The sequence below is a fragment of the Microtus oregoni genome, unplaced genomic scaffold (genome assembly GCF_018167655.1).
Source record: "Microtus oregoni isolate MIOR12 unplaced genomic scaffold, Mior012 000017F_ref0000208, whole genome shotgun sequence".
In the NCBI taxonomy this organism is placed as follows: Eukaryota; Metazoa; Chordata; class Mammalia; order Rodentia; family Cricetidae; genus Microtus; species Microtus oregoni.
In genome coordinates, this window is record NW_024543076.1 from 28,854,658 (window position 1) to 28,880,107 (window position 25,450).

The 25,450-nt window shown below is 40.6% G+C and overlaps 1 protein-coding gene across 1 annotated transcript in view; it reads left to right on the plus strand.

Moving 5' to 3' along the window:
- Window positions 1–25,450, plus strand: part of Prex2 (phosphatidylinositol-3,4,5-trisphosphate dependent Rac exchange factor 2) — a 289,087-nt gene that overhangs the window by 210,806 nt on the left and 52,831 nt on the right. Inside the window, exon 35 of the mRNA XM_041667469.1 lies at window positions 20,203–20,317. Coding sequence (XP_041523403.1) covers window positions 20,203–20,317 — 115 coding nt within the window. The remainder of the gene's footprint in view (window positions 1–20,202; window positions 20,318–25,450) is intronic.

Below are 25,450 nucleotides of genomic sequence, written 5' to 3' on the forward strand. Positions count from 1 at the left end.
GGAGTATGTCAGTTTCTGAGTGGTGCCCTAGAGAATTCCAGTTTTCTCTCTTTGAGTTTTCAAGGCCTGCTTTATTTACTGTGCATTTTAATAATCTGATAAAAATGAGCAGGATAGACAAAGAATCAACCAGCATCACATATGACCAGACATATGAAAGCAAGATATGTAACAAGTGAAATTTTGCTTTATATAACATATGTACTAAAATGAAAGTCTGGTTTTTAAAATATAGGTTGTTTTCCTTCAGGTTTCCAAACTGATTCCCCTCAAAGGGACAATTCTGTGATTTTTTAATGAGCTTGTAGTCAGCATTTTAATTTTCCTTTGGAGGTATATGATAGGCAAGGTCAATGTTGTCAATAGTCTATAAGAAAGAAAATGAAAAAGGAAAGGAAACAATGACGAAAAGTAGATCTTTGGAAATATTTGAGATTCACCTAAATATGTCAGAAGTCCCTGTAGTAAGACTTACTTTGGGAATGCCAGCTCCCCAATAATAATACATAGACTTATTTTTAGTTATGAAAGCTTGGCCTATAGCTTAGGCTTGTTTCCAACTAGCTCTTGTAATTTAAATTAACCTGTTTCTATTAATCTTTGTTCTGCCATGTGGCTTTTTACTTCTTCCTTCTGTATGTCTGATTACAGTGTATCACTTCGGTCTCCCATGTGCCTAGATTCATCATCCCGAGTTCCTTTCTCTGCCTGGAAGTCCTGCCTAACCTCTACTGCCTAGCTATTGGCCATTCAGCTCTTTACTGAACCAATCAGAAGGCATCTTTCACATAGTGTGATCAAATATCCCACAAAAAGTCCCCATAGAGCTGGATAAGATGGAGAATGCTGGACCAGAGAGTTCATTTTTATAGTTTTAATTGAGTGTACAGCTCTTAAGGACTCTGTATCTTTCTTTGTTTTTCTTTTGCTATGAGAAAAAGAGAGTAGAGACACACAGAGAGGTAGAGACATGCATACACAGAGAAAGAGACAGAGAGACACACATACACACAGAGACAGAGACAGATCACACAAAAGATCAGGCTTGCACCATTGAGTCACAAGCATCTTTACCCAGAGAGCCATCTTGCCAGCTTTTTTCTGTCTTTTTAAAAATTTTGTCATTGAAACCATTACTGAGATGACAGATGGCACTAAATATTCCTTTTAAAAAACATTTCATTCGTGACACATCACCTCCAATAACTGAATAATCATAGTCCATTGGAAATGTGTGTAGGGAAAAGATTATTTTGTAAGTAACTTTTCTTTTTATAAATTTTGCAAAAGCAGATTGAAAAATAAATCAGTTGCTTTGAAAAGTAATTTAAGAAACCTTCAGTAAACATTTTGCTTTCGTAACTCCTAGAAGTAACATAAGAGAAGCAAACTTCGCTGGGTGGTGTTACTTGCCCCGCCAGCCTGTTCTACAGATGAGTTCCAGGGCAGCCCAAGCGACGTAGACCTACACAGCTGTCCCAGAAAACCAAAGGCGGCAGGGTCTAAGTTCAAAGCCACCCAAGGGAAGACTGGGAACAGCTGATTTCATTAAAAATCTGCCCGTGATAAAGTTGTTCCTTTAAAGAAGTAGCAAAATGCCTCTGTAGTCAAAGGCTCCCGTGTGCCTTCATTTTATCTCTCCGTGTTCTGACAGAAGCCTGGGAGGTCCAGACTCACTCTGAGCAGAGAATGACCCAGTTTTGTGATTGAAAGTGATGTTAAATGAAAGAAATGGTCTTTCCCTGGGATAAACATTATTTGAAGGGTTTATGGCTCTTCACTAGCTACTTAAAATATAGAAAAAAAAATCTGTGAATGTGAAAATTTCCTGGGGGTTCCTCAGTGTCAGCCCTTAGCATGGCCCAGGGTAGCAGAAGCAAGGATATTGCTCTCTTCCTCCTAAGGGCGGGAAGTGAGCAAGGTCAGATGTAAGGGTGTCTTTCAGGAAGCCACAGCTTCGGAACAGTAACTAGGCAAACCTAAGTGGAACTGATTTCCAAAACAAGGCACAGGGCCTGGCCAGAAAGTTGGCACAAAAAACATTCACAGTGCTTGGAGGCAAAGATCACTTTTAGATAATCTACCTTCTACAATGCATGCTTCCTTATAGGCTACGCAGATTAGTGTGGATGAGTTCGTGGACCAGACCCATAGGGAGAGGGAAGTTGGATAGCTCCTGGTTGAGTAGCACTCAGAGAATCAATACTCTGGTCCTCCTTCGGCCGACTTGTTTTCATGGCTCTGGCGGCAGTAGTCAATGCGGGCTGCACAGGGTCAACCTGGAAAGATTTTAGAAAGTGCCCACGCCCAGCCCCACACCACAGCCATCAATACGGAATCACTGGGAGGTGGAGCACAAATGCCAAGGTATTTTTGTGGTTTTCTGCATGTTCCCAAGCACACTGGCTTAAGAAATCACTGCTCTTCCTCGGCTGTGCAGCACTGCAGTTAATGTCCAGTTATTGCACGCATGTTCAGATGTCTAGAGCCTGTGCAGCTGGAACAAAGCAGGTGAGGGGCAGTGTAAGAAGATCTACATGCTAACGATGCATTGAAATGCCGGCTGCTCTTTCAAGGAGGCATTGCTTTGGCTGAGGGTTTTTTTTTTTGTTGTTTTTTTTTTTTTTTTTTTCACCAAAAGATGGTGGTGTTCCAAAGAGTGAAGGATTCAGGGATCTCTTCTTCAGGACTCTGCAGCTAGAACATGAAGTGCCTATTTCTTACAGGCATTTGTGTGGCAGCTCCTAAAGCATCTTTTGTAGCCTGTGCTTTTGTGTCCCTCACTTCTTCTCTTTTATAAGAACTGCAAGAGGCTCCTCAGGGACTCTGGGCAGCTTCCCTTCCTTCAAGGAGACAGCATTTGGAAGAACCTGGTTATTGGGACAAGCTGCAACCCTATCTCCTGTAGCTCGTTTTAAACCTTCGACAGATTCTTCTTTCTCATTGTGTGGACTCCAGTCAGCAGTCTGGGGCCTCCTCTGAGACTAGTTTATTTTGCAACTTGCCCCTCTGCTGGTTTCTATCAATGATCAGTATCACAACCAGACTTTCTCGTCCCTTGGGGACTTGGACTCCTAACCTCCGCTCCTTTTAGAGTAGGACTGCTGGCCTCATCTGTTTACCATAACTTTCAGGCAAGGAAGCCCCAAGGGGACCTCAGCACTTCACCTGGCTTCCTCTTCCCATAAGGTCACAATAGCTTCATGGACAGGCAGATGCCAGGAACTATAGCTTACATTTCAATGGGACCTCTGATTTGTCTCCAAGGGAAATCATTTCCTCTGGGGATCTTTAAAGCAACAGGAACAGAGATAAGAAGCAGAAGGGAGTCCCACGTGGAGTCAGTGCAGCAGATGGACCAGGTTCCTGAGGCTGCCACAGCAAACGGCACCATCTGAGATGGAGTCTATCAGCGTTCCACAAGTCTGAAATTAAGATGTCCACAGGACATGCTTCCGCTGAAGGTTGTAGGGAGTGATTTTTTCCCACTTTTTCATCAGTTCAGATCATGGCTACCAGCTGTCCTCAGTGTCCCTTGTTTCTTTGGAGGCTCTGCCTCTCTTTGATAACCCCTTCGTTTCCTTGACCGTCTACGTTTGTGTCTTTGTATACAGTTTTTCTACTGTGAAAAGGATGCAAGTCACTGGGTTTGGGCCTCCTCTAATCCAGTATGACTCTCTTATTTTAATGATGAGATTGGTAATGTTTCATAGCAAAGTTACATTGTCATTTTGTGGGCACTACAGGTTAGGACTTTGTCCTGTCTTTTGAAAGTTACAATTCAACTTTCAGCGGATGGTATGAGCTATCCTTTTGGCTGCCCTTCCTCGAGCTGACTTGCATCATCTAAGCCCTGTGGCATCCCTTCCTGGAAGGCATTGCTGAGCATCCCTTTGCTGGTCTTTGGATGCTGGTCATATTTAAGTAGAAGCACTTAGTGCTGATCTTTTCCTAATAGTTCTCTTGTGAGTTTCAACTGCTTGTCTTCTAGAGGGAGTGGGCTCCACAAAAGCTGCCCCCCCCCACCTTAACTTTGAAATGTCTTTAAAAACTGCCTTCCTGTCTCCATGGAAGAGGTTAATTTGCCTGGACTCCTGAGTGCTGTTTCCTTTTTTTTAAAGGAGAAATTTGCAGCAAACATTGACAGTTTCTGTACTTCCGTTTCAGTCTTTCCTCTCAAACTTTTCTTAAAGTGTCATTAGAAGATGAATATTAGTTTTCCCATTGGACTTGATACAATGTTTATAATTGAAGCAGTAAATAGCTTGTTTTAAAAATGAACAAACAACTGGCAGGAATGATATCCCATTGTTAGTTTGTATGTGAGTGTAGAGCTCCCCTCACGAATATTGTAACAGGAGTCTCAAGGCTTGGCAACCACTTCAGAGGAGTTCTGATTGGCTGTGAACATTTCTGTTTGTACACAGTATCTTATTAACCAATAATGACGTCAATGGAGTTTTTGTTGTTCAATGGATTTACAAGGCACTCTGGAGAGACTCTGTTTTGCTCTTCATCATGTGTTCATTGAGCCTGGTGCTCAATAAATAAAGACTATTTATTGCATGTTGTTTATAGTTACCCTCTCAGTCCTCCTCTTTCTCCCCTCCCACTTCTTACCAGTCCACTTCCTCCCCTCCCCACTTTCTCTTCTGTATTTTTATGTATCTATAAAACAAACAAATAAACAAACAAAACCCAGGATCCATAAATTAGGGAAAACATGTGACACATTTGTCTTTCTGAGTCTGGCTTCTGTTGCTTAGTGGGATCATCCCCAGCTACATCCATTTTCCAGCTAGTGAGATGATTATGTTTCTTCTTATTGGTGAATAAAAGTCCACATTTTTTCCATCTTCCATCTGTCCATGGACTCTGGCTGCTTCTGTAGCTTGGCTGTAGTGACTGTTGCAGTAAATACGGGTGTGCTGATGTGTTCAGCAGACTCTGTCCAGAATATACCCAAAAGTCATATGGATGCATCTTATATTTCTTCTCCACTGATTAGTTTTGTGGAAAAGCTATGATTTTTTTTAAATAAGTGGAAATATGGCTTACTGTGAGTCTTAATTTAATACTTAATTTGTCTTTATAATTAATCAGATGTCACTACCGCCCTTTTTTTGCTAGATGTTTAAGTTTAATGGAATGGTTTTTTTTTTTTGTTTTTTTTTTTTTTCTTGGTTATTCAAGACAGGGTTTCTCTGTGGCTTTGGAGCCTGTCCTGGAACTAGCTCTGTAGACCAGGCTGGTCTCGAACTCATATCTCCTCTAATTCAAAAGTGCTAACAATAAAACAAGCAAACTCAAATCAATTTTTAAATATTGTTTTTAATTAAATGCTTTTAAGTATGTTCTCATGTTTTCAACCAAGTATGTGAATATAACCTTTTAGAAGTAACTATATTATATGCATAAGATGTAAGGAAATTAGGTAAGGAAACATTGGAGAGAACGAAGTTTGAAGTTTGAAGCAACCATGGTCATTATATATTTAATCTGTTTTATCTGAGATTAGAAATTTAATTCTTAGAACATCATTATGTTTCATGTTAATTTAAATAACAATAAACAAAAATAACATTTTGCTACAATGGGAGACACTGTTGTCTTTCCTCCTCTTGGCCATACAAATCTAATTTTTAAATACAGAACTCACCTTTTTTATTTTTCATTCTCTACAACCTTATCATGTGCCATTAAATTCTTGCTAAATCTTTTGGCAATCTTAGACATTTTTTCTGTTTCTGAAAAAAAATTAAGTTTTTATGAACTTTAATCATTACGTAAATTTTTATTGTTGTCAAAGGATATAATGAAGGCTCCCCCCCCCCGGCTTTCTCTCTCTCTCTCTCTCTCTCTCTCTCTCTCTCTCTCTCTCTCTCTCTGCTTGCCATTCTTCTGAAGAGGCAGCTTTCTGTCTCCCCTTTCCTTCTTCTCTCTCCTTTTCTATCCTCTCTTTCTTTCTCTTTCTCTTACTCTCTCCCTCCCCTCTCTTCCACCCTCCACACCCCTTTAATAAAACTTCACACTCAAAAATAAGATAGAATGAAAATGGGAATTAATAAGAACAGAAGAGTGTTCATTAAAATTATAGTCAGTTATGTTTACATAATATTGGAGTGGGCTCCGAGGACAGCAGTAGGCCCATAGAAAGTGCATCTCAGATACACACTCATTTCCTCTGAAGCCCCTCCCCATTGCCCTCATCTTTCTGGTCTGAAGCCACAGACTAAAGTGTCCTTGCCTGAACCCTTGCTCAGTTCCCAGACTGTCTGCTTAGATAAGCACACTCAAGCACAATTCAGAGCTCAGGGACATTGACTTACTAACTCCCATGAAATATCTGGCGTGCTGCCCAGAACATAAAACTCTTTCAATAAGTGAGTTCTTATTTATTTTTATATTTTTATTTTATATTATAAATATCACAGACTCTCTTAATACTATCATTTAGTGAAATTCTCTCCCCACACCTGTCAGAGTACTGCTCACTTTCCATGGGCAGCATGAGGACCCTGAATTCTCAGGTATTAATCTGCCCATCGATGGTGGCACAGCTCCTAAAAAGCAGCCACTGGCTTCCCAAGGAGGAATGGAAATTGGTGTTGAACTTTGTCTGTTGATAGACAGATGCCTCCTCAGATAAGACCTTGCTAACAGAAAACCAACTCCCATCCTTTAGCAGGAGTGAACCCTGTCTGTATTTGAGGCTGTCTCATCAGAAGGCTTCTCTTTACTCATGCCCATATTCAGGGCCTGGAGACTGCTGGATGGATCTTTTACAGTTTTTCTAATTAATGTTTAAACTGCGAAGTGAAAGCATGCCAAACTTGAAAGGAGGCCACAAAGGTAGCTTCATATGCTGGACTTCATGTTGCATGTATCCTCTGAAATCTTCATAATTGCATGACAATTATGACTTTTACTGAAAAAAAAATCAAATTTGGTAACATACATGAGAAGCTTCAGTGTGATATGTACTAGATCCAAAACAATTAGGAAATAGGCTATAGTTCAAATTAGTAGTCACCTTGCTAGTGTTGCAAATAGTAATAATAATAATAATAGTCTGAAAATGGTAGCTTTCTGTTAATTCATGGCACCACATTATTTCATTTACAAACTACTGCATTTAGCAGCTTTGCAAGAAAATGAGGTTTCTTTAAAATCAAAATTGAAATATTCCTTTGAAAATGAGACCATGTGACTGGTGATTTACTTCAAGGACAAAGGATTTACATTGCAAAATTACATCCATAGCTGGTCCGGCTGCTGGCAGCCTGTATCCAAAACTTGGATTTCTGGGTTCAGTTGTGTGATTTGTGCCCCCTAAAAACAAACAAAAAACATTAGTAAAATGTTAATAAAGTAAAGAAAACTATGTTAAGCAAAATACCTTTAAGTGTCTGAGATGTTACACGTGTCTTTTATCCTGACTCACCATATGAGTAAAAACTCTGTCCTGCAATTTCCCTGGATCCAGCTGTGCTTTCTGTTACCTCAGTAATATTTAACTGAGTAGCAGAATGTGAATATGAACGAAGACATGTATGTGTGTGCACACACATGTACATACACACAGTACTAATTAAGCTCAAGTCTAGTATACACTACATATGAACTCTACACTCAGCTCTGTGGGACTCAGGCCAGAGCCATAGCTCCATGCTGCCGTCACCAGCAGGCCAAGGACTTGTTTTCAGAGGCATCTATCGAAGTAAAGTTGAGGCTCTTTACTGAACCACAGAACAGAAACGAACAACGAGTCAGCATGAAATACAGTTAGAATTTATGAAGAAGCCATCTTTTTATAGGTTTAAGATAGAAAAAGATAGTGCACACTTTGAGGTGGCTTCTCAGGAAAGAGTTGTGCCTGATTGTTTTAGCCATAGCTGTTGGGAGGCTTTGCTTGGCTTCTGTGGTAGTTTCCACGAGTCACTAAGGAAAACTGTGTTCTCAGTAAATGAGGGCATATGTTATTTCTGCAGCACTTTGGTACGGTTGCAATCTGATAACGTAAAACCATGGATCCCAAAGGTTTCAGAGGGAGATTCTCAGAATACTGCAAGTTTGAAGCTGGCAAAGACGGAAAATATATAGCCATACATGCATGTATGCTTAGGCCTTAAACACAGTTCGTCAATATTTTAACATTCTTAATACACATCTCTCTATATAAAATGAGTATTACCTCTGTGTAGGCAACCTTCACAGGAAGTTTGCTGAGGTTCTTAACTCTTGCCTTTCAAAGACTTCAGCAAGACTCCTGGCTGAAGAGGCTTTTTTACTTTCCATGTTCCCCCAATTTCCCTGTCTTTCTATCCCACCTCAATTTCCTCCTATGAAAATCTGATTCCTTAAGATATGATAATGACCAAAGATCCATTTCCCAGAATTTATGGGTTAATCAGGGCATCGACAGTTGCCCTACCCAGGCACCAAAAGTGTCAACCTACCTGGTCTGATGGGGATAAGAGAATGTCCAAGGAGCTATAAGACCAGAACATAATCTCATCATTTGATGGAAATCTATAAGAATCCATGTCATTAACTTTTGCCATCAGTGGCATAAATAACACATCATGTAGCAGATGGTTGTGGTAATTAATAAGATTAAAACTGAAAATAGCAGGACCTTTTATCATGAGATTCATCCCAATGATGCTAGTAAATCATTAAAATATAAGCAGAAAGTGACATAGATTTTGAATATGTAAATCTTGGAGCTGAGGACACATGTTAGCCCCTTTCTCAGGTATATATTCCCAATACTCTGCTTTAATAATAGTTCTAGTTTTCCTTACAGACATCTCAGAATAGCAAGGGAAGGGCTGTCAAGTTTCTGCATCCTCTTAGCTTCTCAGTTTAGAAGTAAGATCCCTTAGGCTGTTAAAAAATGACTGTTACACATTAAGAACATGACAGAACACAGAAAAATTATTTCAGAGAAGGGAATCCAGTGTGGAGCAAACTTAGCAGAAGAGTGTAAGGGTGTGGTCATTGAGTGTATACCAATGGCATCTGGCAGGAAAGAGATGAAGCAAACCAAATAGAGTCATTGATAACTTTGGATTAGTTTATAATGGCATTTAAGGAGTTAGGACATATGTTTTTCTTGAAGAAATATTTTAAGTCTTTTGAGGTTCACATGTCCAAGAGACCTTGTCTTCAAGATGCTGTTGAGGCTGTAAAGCCATAGAAGGTAGAGCTTACATTATAGGGAATAAGGCTTTACCTTAGTTTATTTCTTTTTGATCCAAGTGTAGTAGGTGTCCATCCATCCTGCAGAAGTGTTAGCAAATACTAGAAGGTATACAGAGAGACATCTCTACCCATGTGGATTGCCAGATGGCTTAGAGAAGAAATGAAATTCAGGAGCATATTGATTGAGAAAATTCTCTTGTTTAAAGTCCTTTATTTTCATACAGCTGGGTGAACATGAAGAACTAGTAAACCATGTTTAGAGTCAGTATAAACATTGACTCACTTATTTTCCCAGTTAGAAAGCTCTGGTTGAGTTGACAAGTTCAGCTTTGGGAGCTGGGCTATTGGGAGAAAGGCTTGTAGCTTTTCCTTCCTCCTGGAAGCCACTGTTGCATTCCTGCCTATCAGGTCCCAGCTGCTTCCATCTCTAAACAATTGTACATGGGTTCATTAAGGGTTCATCTTTTAAGTCAGGTCCACTAGCATAGACTTGTGATCTATGGGCACCACCCCGGAGTGAGCTAATTTGTTTGTTTCCGGAACTTGAGCAAAGTCAGTAGGCTTCATGTGGTAAACCTTAAAGATCAGTTTTGGTGATTCCAAATGAAGTGCTTGGTTTTAGTTAACCAATGGTAACTTTTGGTTTCAAAGATGCTATGAACTTGGTGAGGATTTAGGGAGTGAGTTCAGTTGCCCTATCTGCTACCATCTCTGTAGCTGTTAGAGCTTGCAAACGCCCTGGCCTCTCACACACTGTAGAGTCCAGCTGCTCAGAAGCATAAGCTCCAAGTCAAAGGATGTTCCTCAGATTTTGGAGCCCCCTTTATGCTTTATTTCTATGCTATGTCAAAGTCAAAGGGTTTCTTCTAGATTGGGACGTCTCAAGGCTTGGGCTGGTAACAGTAACTTCATCGGCTTTTGGAAACACTGCGGTTCAGGCATCTGCCACAGGATTTCAGAGACTGGTATGAGTAGCCTTCGAAAGAGACTGGGCTCTGAAGCCAGTGTGCAGACTCTTGAGTTCCACAGGAAGCAGCCATGCTACAACGGCTCCTAGATGGCTCTATGCTATCTTTTAATTAAGCCATTGGGGCATCTCTCTTTTGAAGGTCAGAGCTCTGTCCCAGAATTCAGATTGACAACTTAATTTCCACCTTTTTGAACCTTTTATTGAGGCACACAATGTTCTACAACCTTTAGAAACTATTTTTAGTTATATACTTGTTAGATTTTTTTATTATTAAGAGTTTTTTAAGCCGGGCTATGGTGGTGCACGCCTTTAATCCCAGCACTCGGGAGGCAGAGGCAGGCGGATCTCTGTGAGTTCGAGGCCAGCCTGGTCTACAAGAGCTAGTTCCAGGACAGGAACCAAAAGCTACGGAGAAACCCTGTCTCGAAAAATCCAAAAAAAAAAAAAAAGAGTTTTTTAATACAATCGTTTTTCGTTTTATATAGCTATCCCCATTCCCACTCCCTCCCTTCCTCCTGTCCCACCCTTCCCCCATTCCCCCTCCCCATCCATTCCTCAGAAAGGGGAAGACTTCCCATGGGGAGTCAACAAAGTTTGACACTTCTCCTCGAGGTAAGACCAAGGTCCTCCACCCTATATCTAGGCTGAGTAAGGAATTCCTCCAAAGAGAATGTTCTCCTAGACTCCAGTTCAAGCTCTAGGGATAAATCCTGGTCCCACTGCCAGTGGTCCTACAAACTACCCAAGCCTCACAAATGTCCTCCTCCCACCACATTCAGTGGGCCTAGTTTGATTCTATACAGCTTCCCCTCCGCTATATCCAGAATCAGTGAGCTTTCACTAGTTCAGGTAGTTTAGGTCAGTTGTTTCTGTGGGTATCACCATCGCGGTCTTCATCCATTTGCTCATATTATCACTCTTCCCTCTCTTGGACTGGTGTTCAGTATCTGGGCCCAGTGCTGCATTGTAGATCTCGATATCTGCCTCCATCAGTTGCTGGATGAAGGTTCTATGATGACAATTAAGGTAGTCATCAATCTGATTACAGGGAAAGGCCAGTTTAGGTGTCCTCTCCACTATTTCTTAGAGGCTTAGCTGGGGTCATGCTTGTGGATTTCTGGGAATTTTTCTAGTGCCATGTCTCTTGTTAGCCCCATAATGGCTTCCTCAATTGAGATGTCTCTTTCCTTGCTCTCCGTCACTGTCCTTCCCTGTTCTAGAACATCCTATTTCTTCATGTTCTCCTCCTCCCTTTCCCTCCCCTTCCATCTTCCATTTCTTTCCCACATACACTCCCAATTTTCTCAGATCTTGTCTGTTTCCTTTCCCCAGGGGGATCCGCATATGTTACCTAGGGTTCTCCCCCTCGTTACCTAGCTTCTATAAGATCATGGTCTATATGCTGGTTATCCTTTGCTTTATGTCTAATATCCACTTACGAATGAGTACACATCATGTTTGTCTATCTGGGTCTGGGTTACCTCACTCAGGAGTGTTTTTTCCTATTTCCATCCATTTGCATGCAAATTTCAAAATGTCATTTTTTTTTTACCATTGAGTAGTATTCCACTATGTAAATGTACCACATTTTCATTCTTCAGTTGAGGGACATCTAGATTGTTTCCATGTTCTGGCTATTATGAATAATGCTGCTGTGAACACCGTTGAGCAAATGTCCTTGTGGTATGAGTGAGCATCCTTTGGGTATATGCCCAAGAGTGGTATTGCTGGATCCTAAGGTAGGTTGATTTCCAATTTTCTGAGAAATCATCAAACTGATTTCCAGAGTGATTGTACAAGTTTGCATTCCCACCAGCAATGGAGGAGTGTTCTACTTACTCCACATCCTCTCCAGCATAAGCTATCATTGGTGTTTTTTTTTTTATCTTAGCCATTCTGACAGGTTTAAGATGGTATTTTGATTTGTATTTTCCTTATGGCTAAGGATATTGAGCAATTCCTTACGTGTCTCTCAGCCACTTGCAATTCTGTTGAGAATTCTCTGTTTAGATCTGTACCCCATTTTTTGATCAGATTATTTGGTAATTTGATATCTTAGTTTCTTGAGTTCTTTATATATTTTGGAGACCAGTTCTCTGTCCAATGTGGGATTAGTGAAAATCTTTTTCCATCCTGTAGGCTGCTGTTTTGTCTCAGTAAATGTGTCCTTTTCTTTACAGAAGATTCTCAGTTTCAGGAGGTCCCATTTGTTAATTGTTGCTCTCGGTGTCTGTGCTGCTGAGGTTATATTTAGGAAGTGGTCCCCTGAGCCCATGCCTTCAATATACTTGTGACCTTTAAGCTTCATCTTTTGTCAGCCTTTTTGTGACTTAGCCTTTTCTATGAAACTGGTTCAAGTTTTCTGCTTTCTTCGTTTTTCTCTTTACTTTGGACTATCTCTTCCTTCAGGGACGAACTTTTTTTTTTAAATTTAGAAGCAGTGCCTTTTCTTTTAACCTTCTTTACAAGAAACCAATTTAGATCCATCCCTCCATTGTACTCTTATAGCATCTATACATTTCTCTATCTTTTTTCTTCTTTGAAGTCACTTATTTTTTCAAATCCGGGACTTTAATTCTTTAACTGCTATACTTTCTGACAGGTCACACAAACTCTGAATCTTCATGGTAACACTGTACAGGGCCACTAGGCAGTCGCCATGCTGTGGCCATCAGTCCATTTAAAGATAGATACTCTTATCGAAGATGCAACATGTCCAAGGTAACTGTTCCTTAATTTTAGGACAGTGAGCCAAGCAATTTCATTTGAAATTTTTGAGTTAATAAATACAGGTATTTGAATCTACTGAATGAGTCTATTGGTGTTTGATTAATAGCCTTTAGACCTTGGACTAATCAATATTTCCCATTGGGTTTTATATCTGTCAAGGGAGTGTTACATACAGATCAACAAAATACCAAAAGTCCCTGAAGAGGGTTTCACATTTCTTCATAACAAAAAGATTAGAACTCTAGAAAGAAATAAAGTCTGAGAAAGAAATTGCATCTCACAGTCTTCATGTTAAAGGCACATTGGATCTTATAGTTTGGGGTCCCGTCAACACTGGTTATGTCAAGCACTTTAGAAAAGGCTGTCCTTGAACTCAAAGAGATCCACCTGCCTCTGCCTCCCCAGTGCTGGTATTAAAGGCGTGCGCCACCACCGTCCAACTCTTTTTTTAGTTTTTAAGACAGGGTTTCTCTTTGTAACCTTGGCTATACTGGAGCTCCCTTTGTAGACCAGGCTGGCCTCAAACTCATTTAAATGTGTACACCACCACCGCCAGCTCAAAACCTTTCCTGATTAACCTTCTTTGCCAAAATCTATTCATTTCATATTCTTCTGCTACTTTGCACTCTCATGATGTTGAGAACTTTCTATCCCTTTTTTCTTAACTGCAGGCCCCTTTCTGTCTTATTTTCCTTAAAAGCCCAGAAACTGTGAATAGAACATAGGCCAAACATGTTAACAGCCCAGGAGACATTTTTATTTCCTTTTACAAGCTAATTTAACTGAACCAGTCTATTAGAAAGTTAATTCCTATAATAGTGGCTACTCAGAAGGTGCCTTATAAAGAAAGCATTGGCTTCTCTTTTGGGTCCAAGAGGCAACAAAGGCACAAAAGAAGTCCAGCATCTCTGCCTTCATCCCCTGCCTGTCTCCTTTCCCCAGGTTGCCTGTTTGCCTCTCTATGTAAGCTTGTCAATCACATAAAAAAGTCTGTCTAGTTATTTTACCCTTCTGTCAAGCTGACAGCACAGAGGTAAGTTGTGGAACCTTGGAACAACAGAGTGTAACAGGGCCACCAGGTGATGGCAGTCATGTCATTTATATTCTATGTCTATTTATATTCCAGGGTGAGGATGCACCCTGGAATATAAATAGACATCTTTTGAGGACCAACCTGTCTACTCAAGCATGGAGAACTTCTCTGAACCATAGTTTAGAACCAGAACTGAGACAGCATTGATCAGACCTTAGCCTGCCTGACCCAAGACTGCCAAACTATATGTTTTTATTGTCTCTTGTTTCAGTCCAATCTAAAGCGCATGTCAGTAACCCAAAGATGGATTTGAGATAAATGGATTTCCTTTGTCCATTCTACCTGAGGCACACTGACCAATCTACCCCATTGTTTCTCCCCATCAATCATATTTTTAACAGGTGCACTAGGATTGGTGGTTGAGCATAGCCTGTTTGGAAACTAGAGCCAGCAATGTTACCTTAAAACTCCAGTTACACCACGCAATAACTCACACTAATTTAACGTTTTTAATTTACGCAAACATGCACTTAGAAATCAATTTGCTACCAACCAAACAATATACAAATTTATAAGGACATTTTGAGTGTTAAATCCCAAAGAAACCCAGGACAAATGGTTGACTGAGGTACCTATTAATATAACAAAGTGGACCCTTACTGCCAGTCTCTCCCAGCATTGAAAAGTACCTGGTGCAGGACTGGCTCCTCTGGCATGTCTCATGCCCTAGCCTACCCTGAACTTCCCAGTCCCTGAGCCTCACATTCCTCCCAGCTTCTCTTTCTTATATAGCTCAGTTTGGGCTATATGCTCTCTTGATGCTCCTGGTCCTCAGCTCCAAGGCTCGTCTCTTCATCTGTTTATCCTCTCTCCTATTCTGTTTCTTTTCTCTTTGTCCCCAGCTCCCGCCCCTGCCCTACCCATGGCCTGGACTATTCTGAGGACCACATTCAGTCTAGACTTCTCTAGATGCCTCTAGCTTTTTTCTCGCTCAGATTTACAATAAAAACCTTCTCAATCATGCCTAGAATGGTCATTTAATGAAAATAGTATATACAAAGGTATAGCCATATATGTATATATATACATATATATATATATGTAACAACAAAATGATTTATAGTTTGTTTAGACTATTTATCATGTAGCAGGATTAGATTGTTGTTCTATTTTTTTCTCCATTGCAAAAAACAATCCTACACCTAAAATCTGTTTATATCCAACAATTCATAATAAAAAATAAGATAGAAAGTTTGCGTCTCAGAGGCAAAGAACCTAACCTAATTTATTATGAGCCTCACGTGAACACCCACTAAGAGCAAAATGGTCAAGGAGTGAAATCGTTCAGCAGACTGCAGCAGTTTTTCCCATTTCAGAGCTGGACAGCAGAGGCTGATACCCTGGAGATGGGAATATTCCCTGTGATGCCTTTTCTTAGGCCAAATTCCTTCACTTAAAAAAAAAACTTATAATGAGCCTAAACTATAGTCTGCATTTTCTCTTGTGTGTCTGGGAAAAAAAGGATGGAAAGAAAAAGATAATAACCTAAAATGCTCACTGAGTTCCCTACCTGGGCCACGTCACCAGCTTTTGCAGTATTGCCATTAGTTAAGCAGCCCCAGAGCTTGTGTGGCTAATTTCCCTCTGTGTATCCCTGGAAACCATCTCTACATCATTGTCTTCTTATGCTTCTCTAGCACATTACAAAGGCATGATTAGTACATGTGGACCTGTGTAGTTTAAATTTGTCTTTATCTTAGAGCAGTCGTTTTCACCTTCCCAATGCTGCGACCCTTTAATACAGTTCCCTGTGCTGTATTTCACTGCTACTTTATCACTATAACTTTGTTACGCTTATGAATCACAGTGTAAATATCTGGTATGCAGGATAAATGATATGCTACTCATGTTGGAGTGGCAACCCATAGATCGAGAATCACTGCCTTAGTAAGTTTTGAAAGCACTTTTGATTAAAAAAAATACTATGTATACTGAGAGAATGTAGAGCTGAAAGCAGGTAATCATGCTTTCACAAGGAGACAAGGTGAGGTTGAACATCAACCTAGCAATAGAGGAGGAGGTCTGCGGAGATGCTGTACCTGAGGCTGCTAGCTTTATAGAAAGAAGTTAAAATAAGAAATATGGTATGGGAGTCATAGTTTCAGGAGGGATCCAGAGAATGGTGTGCATGGAAACAGCCATTCTCAATACATTTAGGCTTTATAATATTCCCCTTAGCAAGGCTTACTTTTCTTGGTGTTACCCTTAAGTCACTTCTCCTCCATAGGGTTTCTGACCAATCTTTTGATGACAAGAGAATGGCTTTGGATATTGTGGTAAACAGCAGGTAGCCACGATTATTCCATCTGGCTCGGAATGGATTTTGATAATTCTAGAGGAAAACCTGTCTACAGACCTAGTTCTAGTCATTAAACATCATGGGGGCTTTTGACTTTCTCCAAGAAGCACAAAAGCTAAGGTAACGTACAAGCTAGGAGCAGAGAGTAGAGTGGTTCACCAGCAGTCAAGGAAACTCACCAGCATTTCACTAGTGTCTGTGGGAGAAGTTCATGGGTCCAAGATACATCTCTGTGCTACTACTTACAGCCGACTACGAGGTAACATTTGGGGACCTTTACCCAAGTGATGCCAGAATTCCTAATGGGTTTATTTAGATGGTTAACACAGATTTAAGTGTAGACAGCAATAGAAGGAGAAGGATTTAGTAAAGCTTCTGTGAAGCCTTCTTAAGAGGGCCATGTGTGTCTTCCAAAGTGTCATGTAGAAGATTTTGGTGATTTCGGGAATTTACTGCTTCGAGTGTTTCTAGGCAATTCCTCTATCCTTTGGTGAGTGGAATCCTGAAGTGCCTTGGACAAGAGTCTTTGATGTACTAGATTCAATTCTGTTTCTATAATCAAGGTGCGGACAGGAGCAACTCTAAGAAAGAAAGGGTTTATTCTGGGGAAGTTAAGGCATGACCTTGGAGCTTACAGCTGTGGGTTCCAGCCCCTTATTGAGGTTGAGTCAGAGCAGGCACTAGGAGCAGCTAGCCATATCCAACGTTGAGAGCAGAGAGAAGTGAATGAGGACCAGCCTACCACACCACTCATTCTCTTTCCTTTTATATAACTTATAATACAAACCCAGGGAACGATGCTGTCCACTTTCAGGCTGTGGTTCATACATTTGGAATACAAACAAAACAGCTACTACAGACATCTCTATAGGCCACCGTAACTTGGGGAGTTTGTATTGAAACCAGTTTTCTGGGAGATTCTAGATTGTGTCAAGTTGGCCCTTGCAACTCTCCAACACACATGGGTAGAAAGACTGCCCATGGAATTTAATACAATTTTTATTATAAATGGTGTTTACTGTCTTGTATATGGGAGATTCCCAGATAACTGCAGGTTTACAGTTGGAAAATAAGAAAGTCCATATTTGCTCATGTGAATGTAGGCCTTCGTCATTACTATTGTTAGTCAGAAAAGATCCCAGTAGCAAAGGCAGATCATTAAGGCCAAGACAAATGAAATAAGTCCTGTATAGCCCAGATGGATGCGGAAGATGCCAAAAGAGAACAAGGAGATGGCTTTGTTACTCGAGTTTCAGTGTAAAAACACCACCTCTGAGAATACCGTGGACTGCTGGGATCTACTATAAAGTTAAAATAATCAAGACAGTGTGATATTGGGGAAAAATGGCCATTTATTTTTGTCTTGAAAAACATGCAAAACAGCAAATAAAGACACAGACCTTAAACCCTTCACAAAAATTACCTAGAAAAAGAAAAGAAGAAAAAGAATTACGAACCACATGTTACTGCCCCCAACGAAGACAAGCAGTGGTGACGGCAGAGATAGGAGCGTGTGTCACTGTAGCCGTGTATGGAAGTACACGTAAAGCCCAGGACTGGCCCCGAGTCTGTGTTAAGGACCTGATAGGAAGTTTGAGATTTTCTAGATAAGAAACAAATGAGATGGCTAAAGCCCGTGTAGATGACGTGTATGGGATAGCAGGCTAGGGCTTCCAGATATGCCATCATAGTTATCGATCAAGATGAGTACTCTGCTTCCCACGTGGGGCTAACTCAGCGTGGGTAAGTGCCATTGTCTGGGACATGTTGTGGCCCCCATAGACTCATGTGTTCCCCAATATGTTCCCCATAGACTCATGTGTTTGGGCACCTGGTCCCCAGTTAGGGGCAGTTGTGAACCCTTTAGGATAGTGGTTTCCAACCTGTGGGTCACAGCCCCTTGGGAAAACTTGGACCTCCAAAAATATTTGCATTACAATGCACAGCAGTAGCAATATTAACATTATGAAGCAGAAGTAAAATAGTTTTATGGTTGGTGGCCACCAAACATGAGGAAATATGTTCAAAGGCTGCAGCATTAGGAAAGTTGAGAACCATTGCTTTGGGAGTCACCCAGAGTAGGGTTTCTTTGAAGTTTTGTACCCCAGCAGGACTTCCCGTTCGTTTGTTCTCCCTCTTGGCTTCCTGTGTGTGGTTGAAATGTGATCACTCTGCTCTTGACTGACAGGCCAACCTCATGCCTCCTGAGTGCCTGCCTCATGTTTCTGCTGCCATGCCCCCCTGCCATCACGGCCTATGTCCCCTTTGGAACTATAAGCTAAATAACCTTTATTTTTTTAAGTTGCTTTTTGTCAGGGTCTTGTGTTACAGCCACAGAAGTGGAACTAAGGCTGAGGAAGTGACTTCATCATGGGGGCTCCTGTCCTTCAAAGCTTGTTCCTTCAGGGAAGTTTGATCCCTTATTGTGAAGATGGTTATTGATCAGTCCTATCATTCCTAGAATATGACGTAACTACAGAAGTAATGACATTAGAGGAAGTTGCTATATGAGGCAAAGGCAAAATAGAGCCAAAGTGTCAGAAAATATAGCGGGTCAGCCCAGTAGCAGGGGTCCTTCTTCAGCTTCCACCCTAAGCATCACCCCCTTCTTTGTGGGATCACTTGCTGTGTTTTTCTGTCCCAGCCGGAAACCATAGTCTGAAAACATTAAGTAGAAAATTCTAGAAATAATTGATACATGGTGTCAATTGTATGCTATTCTGAAAAGTAAGATGTTTGTTTAACCCGAGCATGAATGATTAGCCTTTAAGTGGCATCTCTATGCTTATGTGAGTCACCTACCCAAGAGCCTCTCGGTGGACTGTAGCTATCAGGTCATTGACTATACAGGGTCTCAGGGTTCAGTTTCAGCTTACCCTGATTAATGAGTAATCATCCCAACATGGAAAAATAATGATGCTGGCAACTGGGATGTGCTAAAGAGAGGCATAGAATGCTACCTTCCTGGGAAAAGGTTAACACTCTCGACTGAGAAAGATGCAGAGTAAGACTAGCTCCTCTACTATCATTGTGAGCTTGAAGAATTCTTGTGCTTTTGCGATCACACACAGTACATAAGTGCTTAGTGAAAATAGAAAGGGCATTACACAAGTGTGTGTGTGTGTGTGTGTGTGTGTGTGTGCGTGCATGTGTGCTGTGAAAATCCAAACAGTCTCCAGTAGAACCCCTGGTTTCAGCATCTGCTGCAGGTCTGACATGGAATGCATCCCTCATCCCGGAAATAAAAGACTATTGCATGCATGTCCATGGAAACAAATTGGGAGAAAGGTCTGATTGTAAGGGTGACAAGGAAACGAGGTGAAATTGTTATGTGAATTTATCCCTGTGACTTGTGCAGGGATCAGAAGCTCTTATGATTTCGCCGCTTTCTCTTCATGGGCATAACAGGGGATGCGCATGCAAATGCAGATTTCCACCCCCTCCCACTCTTACCCCTTAATTCCACCCTGTCCCATAGTACAGGTACACAATGTAGGCTTCTGTTTTGGATGCAAATTCCTGTTACAAAAGACTTAAGTTTTACTTTGTTTACAGAATACTTCTTGTGTCTGCAGTTTCTCAAAATAATCAACTGAAAATAATCCTTGAATTTTGGGGTAGCATTTTCTAGTCTTCTACAATGCATTCAAAATGTTTCAAAAATAGAAGATAGTCTAAACCAGAAATTTCCTTTGCCTACTTAACAAGAAAACAAATTTTACCAACTGCTTGATATATATTTTGAGAGCACAGGGCCCATTTCTGTTCATTTTTGGAGGCATCTGTTGCATATGTGTTCATACTAGACACTCTGGTGTAGCTGTTGGAAATCAGCGGGGTTAGAGGCAAGGCACAGAAGCTGAATTCCAAGACTATGTGTGAACGGTTAACTTGTTTCTGCAGCCTTGGAGAGCATGGAAGGATATTGCTATAGAGACAATGTTTCCGTGGAACAGTTTCAAGCCCAGATAAACGCTGCCTCCCTGGAAAAGGTCAGACAGTACAATCAGAAGCTCAGGTATGTAACCTCCACTCTTGTTGACTTAGCCTTGCTTTTCCTATTAGGCTGTCTGTTTTGGCCACATGAGCAGGATTTGTAACATTTTCATTAGCTTAGATTATTGGTATTTCCTTTGGTATTTATAATGTTTAATGTCTCATATACCCCAATGGCTATGCCCCATGAAAATGAATAAGAAAAAGAGTTTTAGAATGTTGTGTGCTGATGTTTTAATTTCTAGAGAAAATGAAGGGATGTGATTTAATTATAGCAAGGGAAATTTTATTATTTTATGTTGTGGCGACACCTACAGTAAGGGTCATTGAATTGTTGGAAAAATACTTCCTTTCATGTGCCACTAAATATCTGGCCCCTTGCATGGGGGCGGGAAGCTCCATATGAAGATATGTCAGCAATATGCATGTTTTTGAAAAATATATCTTTATCCAAGTAAATGACACTTGACTTTTAATATTATATGTCTTCCTATACCATGACTGTGTTGTTATTATAGATATTAGCAGAGTTGGAAGCTTTTGAGGATGGACTCTTCCCTCATGGTTGGCTTTGAACCTAACCTATTTCTCTGGTAACACCACAAAAGAAAAAGTCAGCTACCCTCTTTTCGGGATTTACAATAATATATGGTAGAGTGGTGATATCAGGGTTTGGTTGAGACTCACTAAGGGAAAGCTACTTCTTCCTGACTCAAAGAATAGACTCTGCTTTCTAGCTCAAGTCCTGCCTGGGTACTTGGCATTCTCATTGGCCCTAAGATTAGAACATCGTGCACTACTGTCTTCTGCAGCTGGGCCTGACAGTCACCTGACTAGAACACCGAAGGTGAAGCTGTGCTGAGGAGACAGGAGGAATAATTATCCCCCATTGAGAAGATGTACTTACACTGCAGAGAAGCCCTTGGTGCCCCATGCCACACTGCTAAACCTGTCTGATTTTGTTCTCCCTCCTTTTAGATCCTAGTCAAAAAGCTGAGCTTAAAAGAAAAAAAAAAAAAGCTGAACTTTCTCAGGGCTTTTGTTTACCTATGTTGGAAGGTGTCCCTGTCCCCTCCCTTTCTATTACGCAGCTGCTTTGCTAAGCATGAGGGTTTTCTTGGACCCAAACTCAAAATGGAGTGACATTTTATTCCTCTTCACCATCTCCCTACTCTGTGCAGCTTCTGAGATCTACACCTTGCCGGTCCTATTGTTTTTCCTTTCAGACTCTAATAAAATGATCCTCAATATTCCTTCTATGGCCATTTAAAAATTCTCTTATTAGTAAGACTAAGACTCCAAAGGTGGAACCACAGATTTCCTTGATAATATAATAGCAAGGAAAATGACTTATAACCAGCGGAAGGGAACTGCACTGTAACTTGGAAACTTATTTTCCGCAATTGTTAGAAGATCTTCCTCCCCAACCCTCTCTGTCTGTCTCTCTCTCTCTTTCTCTCGCCATGAACTGGTTGACAGATCACTTGTAAAATTACTTGACAAATTAGATTTTTTTAAAACACTTTGAAAATTAACATACAAAATAATATATTTCATTATAGTATTTTCATGTATACATATGGCACTATACTTTATTCTTATTCATTCTCTCTCCCTGGGGTCCTTTTTCTATGTCCCCCTTCACTCTGCCCTCCTCTGACTGATCCCCTTCCTTCCAGCTAAATTCTTCCCTCCTCTACTGGCATGTCTCCAGCATTCCATTGCTGTGTTTTCCTTATCCCCACCCTCTCCTGAAATCTCTTCCTCCCCTCTTACGATCTTCTTTATAATTTCATGATTTTACACACATGCACACACACTCACATATGTGCATGCTGGGAGGGAGAGAGTGAGGACACAAGAGAGTTACAGATTTATAGTGTCATCCAATAAGACAGTATGGTGCCTAGCTTTATCAGTCTGGCTTATTTTGCTTAGCATTTATTTTTAAAGGAAAAAAATTTGTCCTAGCTTTAAGTTTTGTAACTCAAAAATGATATTGTGCCTTCCTGCCACACACACATACACACACACCACAGCACACGCCACACACACACCACACACACACCACACACACCACACAGCACACAAATATACACTGTGACTACTCTGAAGATTGAAGATTAAATCAATTCCCAAAATGACCAGCAGGGGGTGTTTGTTGGTCCAGGTGGTTTTCTTCCTCTAGTAATACACACCTTTCCCTTCTCCTGTGCTCTCTGCTTCATCCGCCATTCATCATTGTTAGGAAATTTTATGTTCCTAATTTTTTCAATTATTTATTTCCTCTTCCTTAGCAAATCCAATCTGAGATTCTGATGATTCATTTTCAATTGGCTTATCCTATTTCAATTTTGTTTCCTTGTCTACATCACTGTTCCTTAGAGCTACAAAATGTACTAACTCTTTTCATAGGAAAGAAAAGTGTTAACCTTAAATTTATAATCAATTTGTTCCTAATTCCCCTAATAAGAAGCATTGGCTTAGGAAGATTAAGTTTGGTCTTGAGATTGCTAGAGGAGAATTTTGCCTTCCCAGCTGGTTAAATATATCCCTAGGTTGTTTTTTAACTTTATCCAAAGTGAAGCTTTTCTATAGAACACGCAGGCTAGAGCATGCATCCATAGACTCATCTTAAGAAAATAGATCATTGCGGAAGCATCCTACTTAACACTGTCTCAAAGCACCAGTCTTGTTTGCATCCGCTCAGTATTTTGCTTCCAGACCATGCCACCCTCCTATTTGAAGGTCTTTCATGATTTCCTGTTGTCTCCAGGGGAAATATCAAGCTCCTTAGTTTGGCCATGAAGCTCGTACATGACCCAGCCCTACGTTTCCTTTCCCCACAGATGCGTCAATCATGTTCTCCTTCCTAACTGTGCCTCGTACTTGCCCTCTCTTGACTCCTCGTCTTCATTAGCATCTGCCTTCTCTGCTTCCCAACTCCTGAGAAAGCTGTGCTTATGATTCATCTTCTCACACTGCTTTAGTCTTCTTTGTATTCATTTATTATAGACTTGGAATGAATCCTGGGTAGCAGACGTTTCAAAAGATGCCTAGGAGTTTAATGTACAGCCAGAATTGAAGACCAGCTCCTAAATCATAAGTTCTTTAAAGGACAGTCCCCAGATCAGCAATGGCAGTGTCTCTGCGAGCTTCTGAAAACCTCTTGAGTGTGCCCCAATGCCTGGGTTGTAACAAGCTTTCCCCATGATTCATTTTTTTTCTCACACTCAAGTTTTAAAACCACTATCCAGACCTAAATGACTGAGCAGCCCCCTCCCAATGTTTTATGTTAATTACAGCTGTCAGTTTTTCTTCTAGATGATGTTATTGTTATACATCACTCACCTTCTTTATTGTAATATGAATTTTTTGAGTTGAGGGATTAGCGGACTTTAGTGTCCTCTCTTGTATTTATCAAAATGTGGTCGCATAAAAAGCTCTCCACGGAGGTGCATTGAATTGCATTACCGATATTGGTTACTTTTGTATTGCTCTGGCAAAGTGCTGCACACAAATAACTTGAGAGAAGAGTTTAAATCATGGTGATGGGGACACGGTGCATCATGGAGGGGTAGTAGGAGTGTGTGGTGGTATCTCCTTCCTTCTTGGCGATCAGGTCACAGAGTCAGACCCAAGCCAGAAGCAAGTATAACATCAAAGGCCCAACCTTAGTGTCCTCCTTCTGACAGATAGTACCCCCATGGCAGACTCTTCACTTCCAGACAGCACCACCAACTGGAACCAAATTATCTAAACACATGCACTGTGGAGGATATGCCACACACTTTGTTCAAACTGTAGCAATGATATTTATGCTGAACTAGCAGAAAGCGATGGGGAGTAAGACCTAACTTCCTAATTCCCATGAGTCTACTTTAAACAGAAGTTTGTATGTGTGCAGGCATGCACACTTGTTTGTGTACATACATACATATACCTATATACAGCTATTTATATATCTATATGTAATATCTGACAGGACAGTTATTGATGATTGTGAAGAAAATAACAAAAGTGTTGCACACGATTCTGCTTTTATGAGAAAACATTGTAATGTATCTCTCTTCAAGAGAGGTTTTTAGATGTAAGTACTCCTTGGTAAGAAAAAAATTAGGTGCCTTTGTCAGTAGTGACCTGCTATCGGTCTGCCCTATTTGATACACATAGATTTCCTGTGTACAGGAAGGCAATTATCTTCCTCCTTCCAGAAGTGCTTTCTCCTCTTGTTTGTTTCTTGAAAATGTAGTCAATTTGTTTCTTAACATTTCCCTGTGGCTTTGCCCAGATACTTCACCAATCTGCTTTTGTTTTTCAGAGCAAGGGAGTAATATTGGCCATTTCAAGAAGGCTGACTGACTCTCTTAAAAACAGAGCTTTTTTTCTTTTTCTTTTTTTTTTTCATTCCCCATAACCCGAGTGCCTCTTTCACTCTTTCATTTAATTCTGAATGTATTTTATTTACTCATTGGATTTCAGCAAACATCTTTTTGGCCTTCACCTGTGTGATTAGAAAACATTCCTTTAATGACAAGCTTCAGAAAATAAACTCGAGCTAGTATAAACAAAACAATGTATGGACTGTGTGACGCAGACATCCAGGGCTGCGGTGACTTCAGTATGGGGTATAAGTGCCCTTCCATTCTGTTTGGCACCCCTTTCCGCTGGGTAGATGCATTTCATTCTCCCATCTGGGCAAATGTGTTCTCTAGAGACCAATGTTACTCATAGAATGAGAGACAGTTACCCCTGCATCACTAGCTCTACTGAAGGATCTGGGAAGGACTTGCAGCTAGAGCCTGGTCCTTTCCGAGGACCTTGAGTATGATGGGCCAGTGGACCATCACATGAGAGTGTGACGGGTTTGGTGAGAGTAGAAGCACTGGGTGCTATTGGTGTGGAGCAGCCTAGAGTAGATGGGCACAATTGTCGACCTAGCAGAAAATGACGAATGTCAACCCTACCAAATCTTTAGGATATTTGGAGTCAGTCTCATGAAAGGAAAGTTATATGATTATTTAAAATCTTAATTTCCCCTGGTTATTGTTATCATTTCCATTTTAGGGAAAAGGTAAGTCTATCCATCCAATGAGTGGCAAAACCAAACATTAAATCAAAGAACTATTTTTCTATAATGACACTAAGTTCTTTT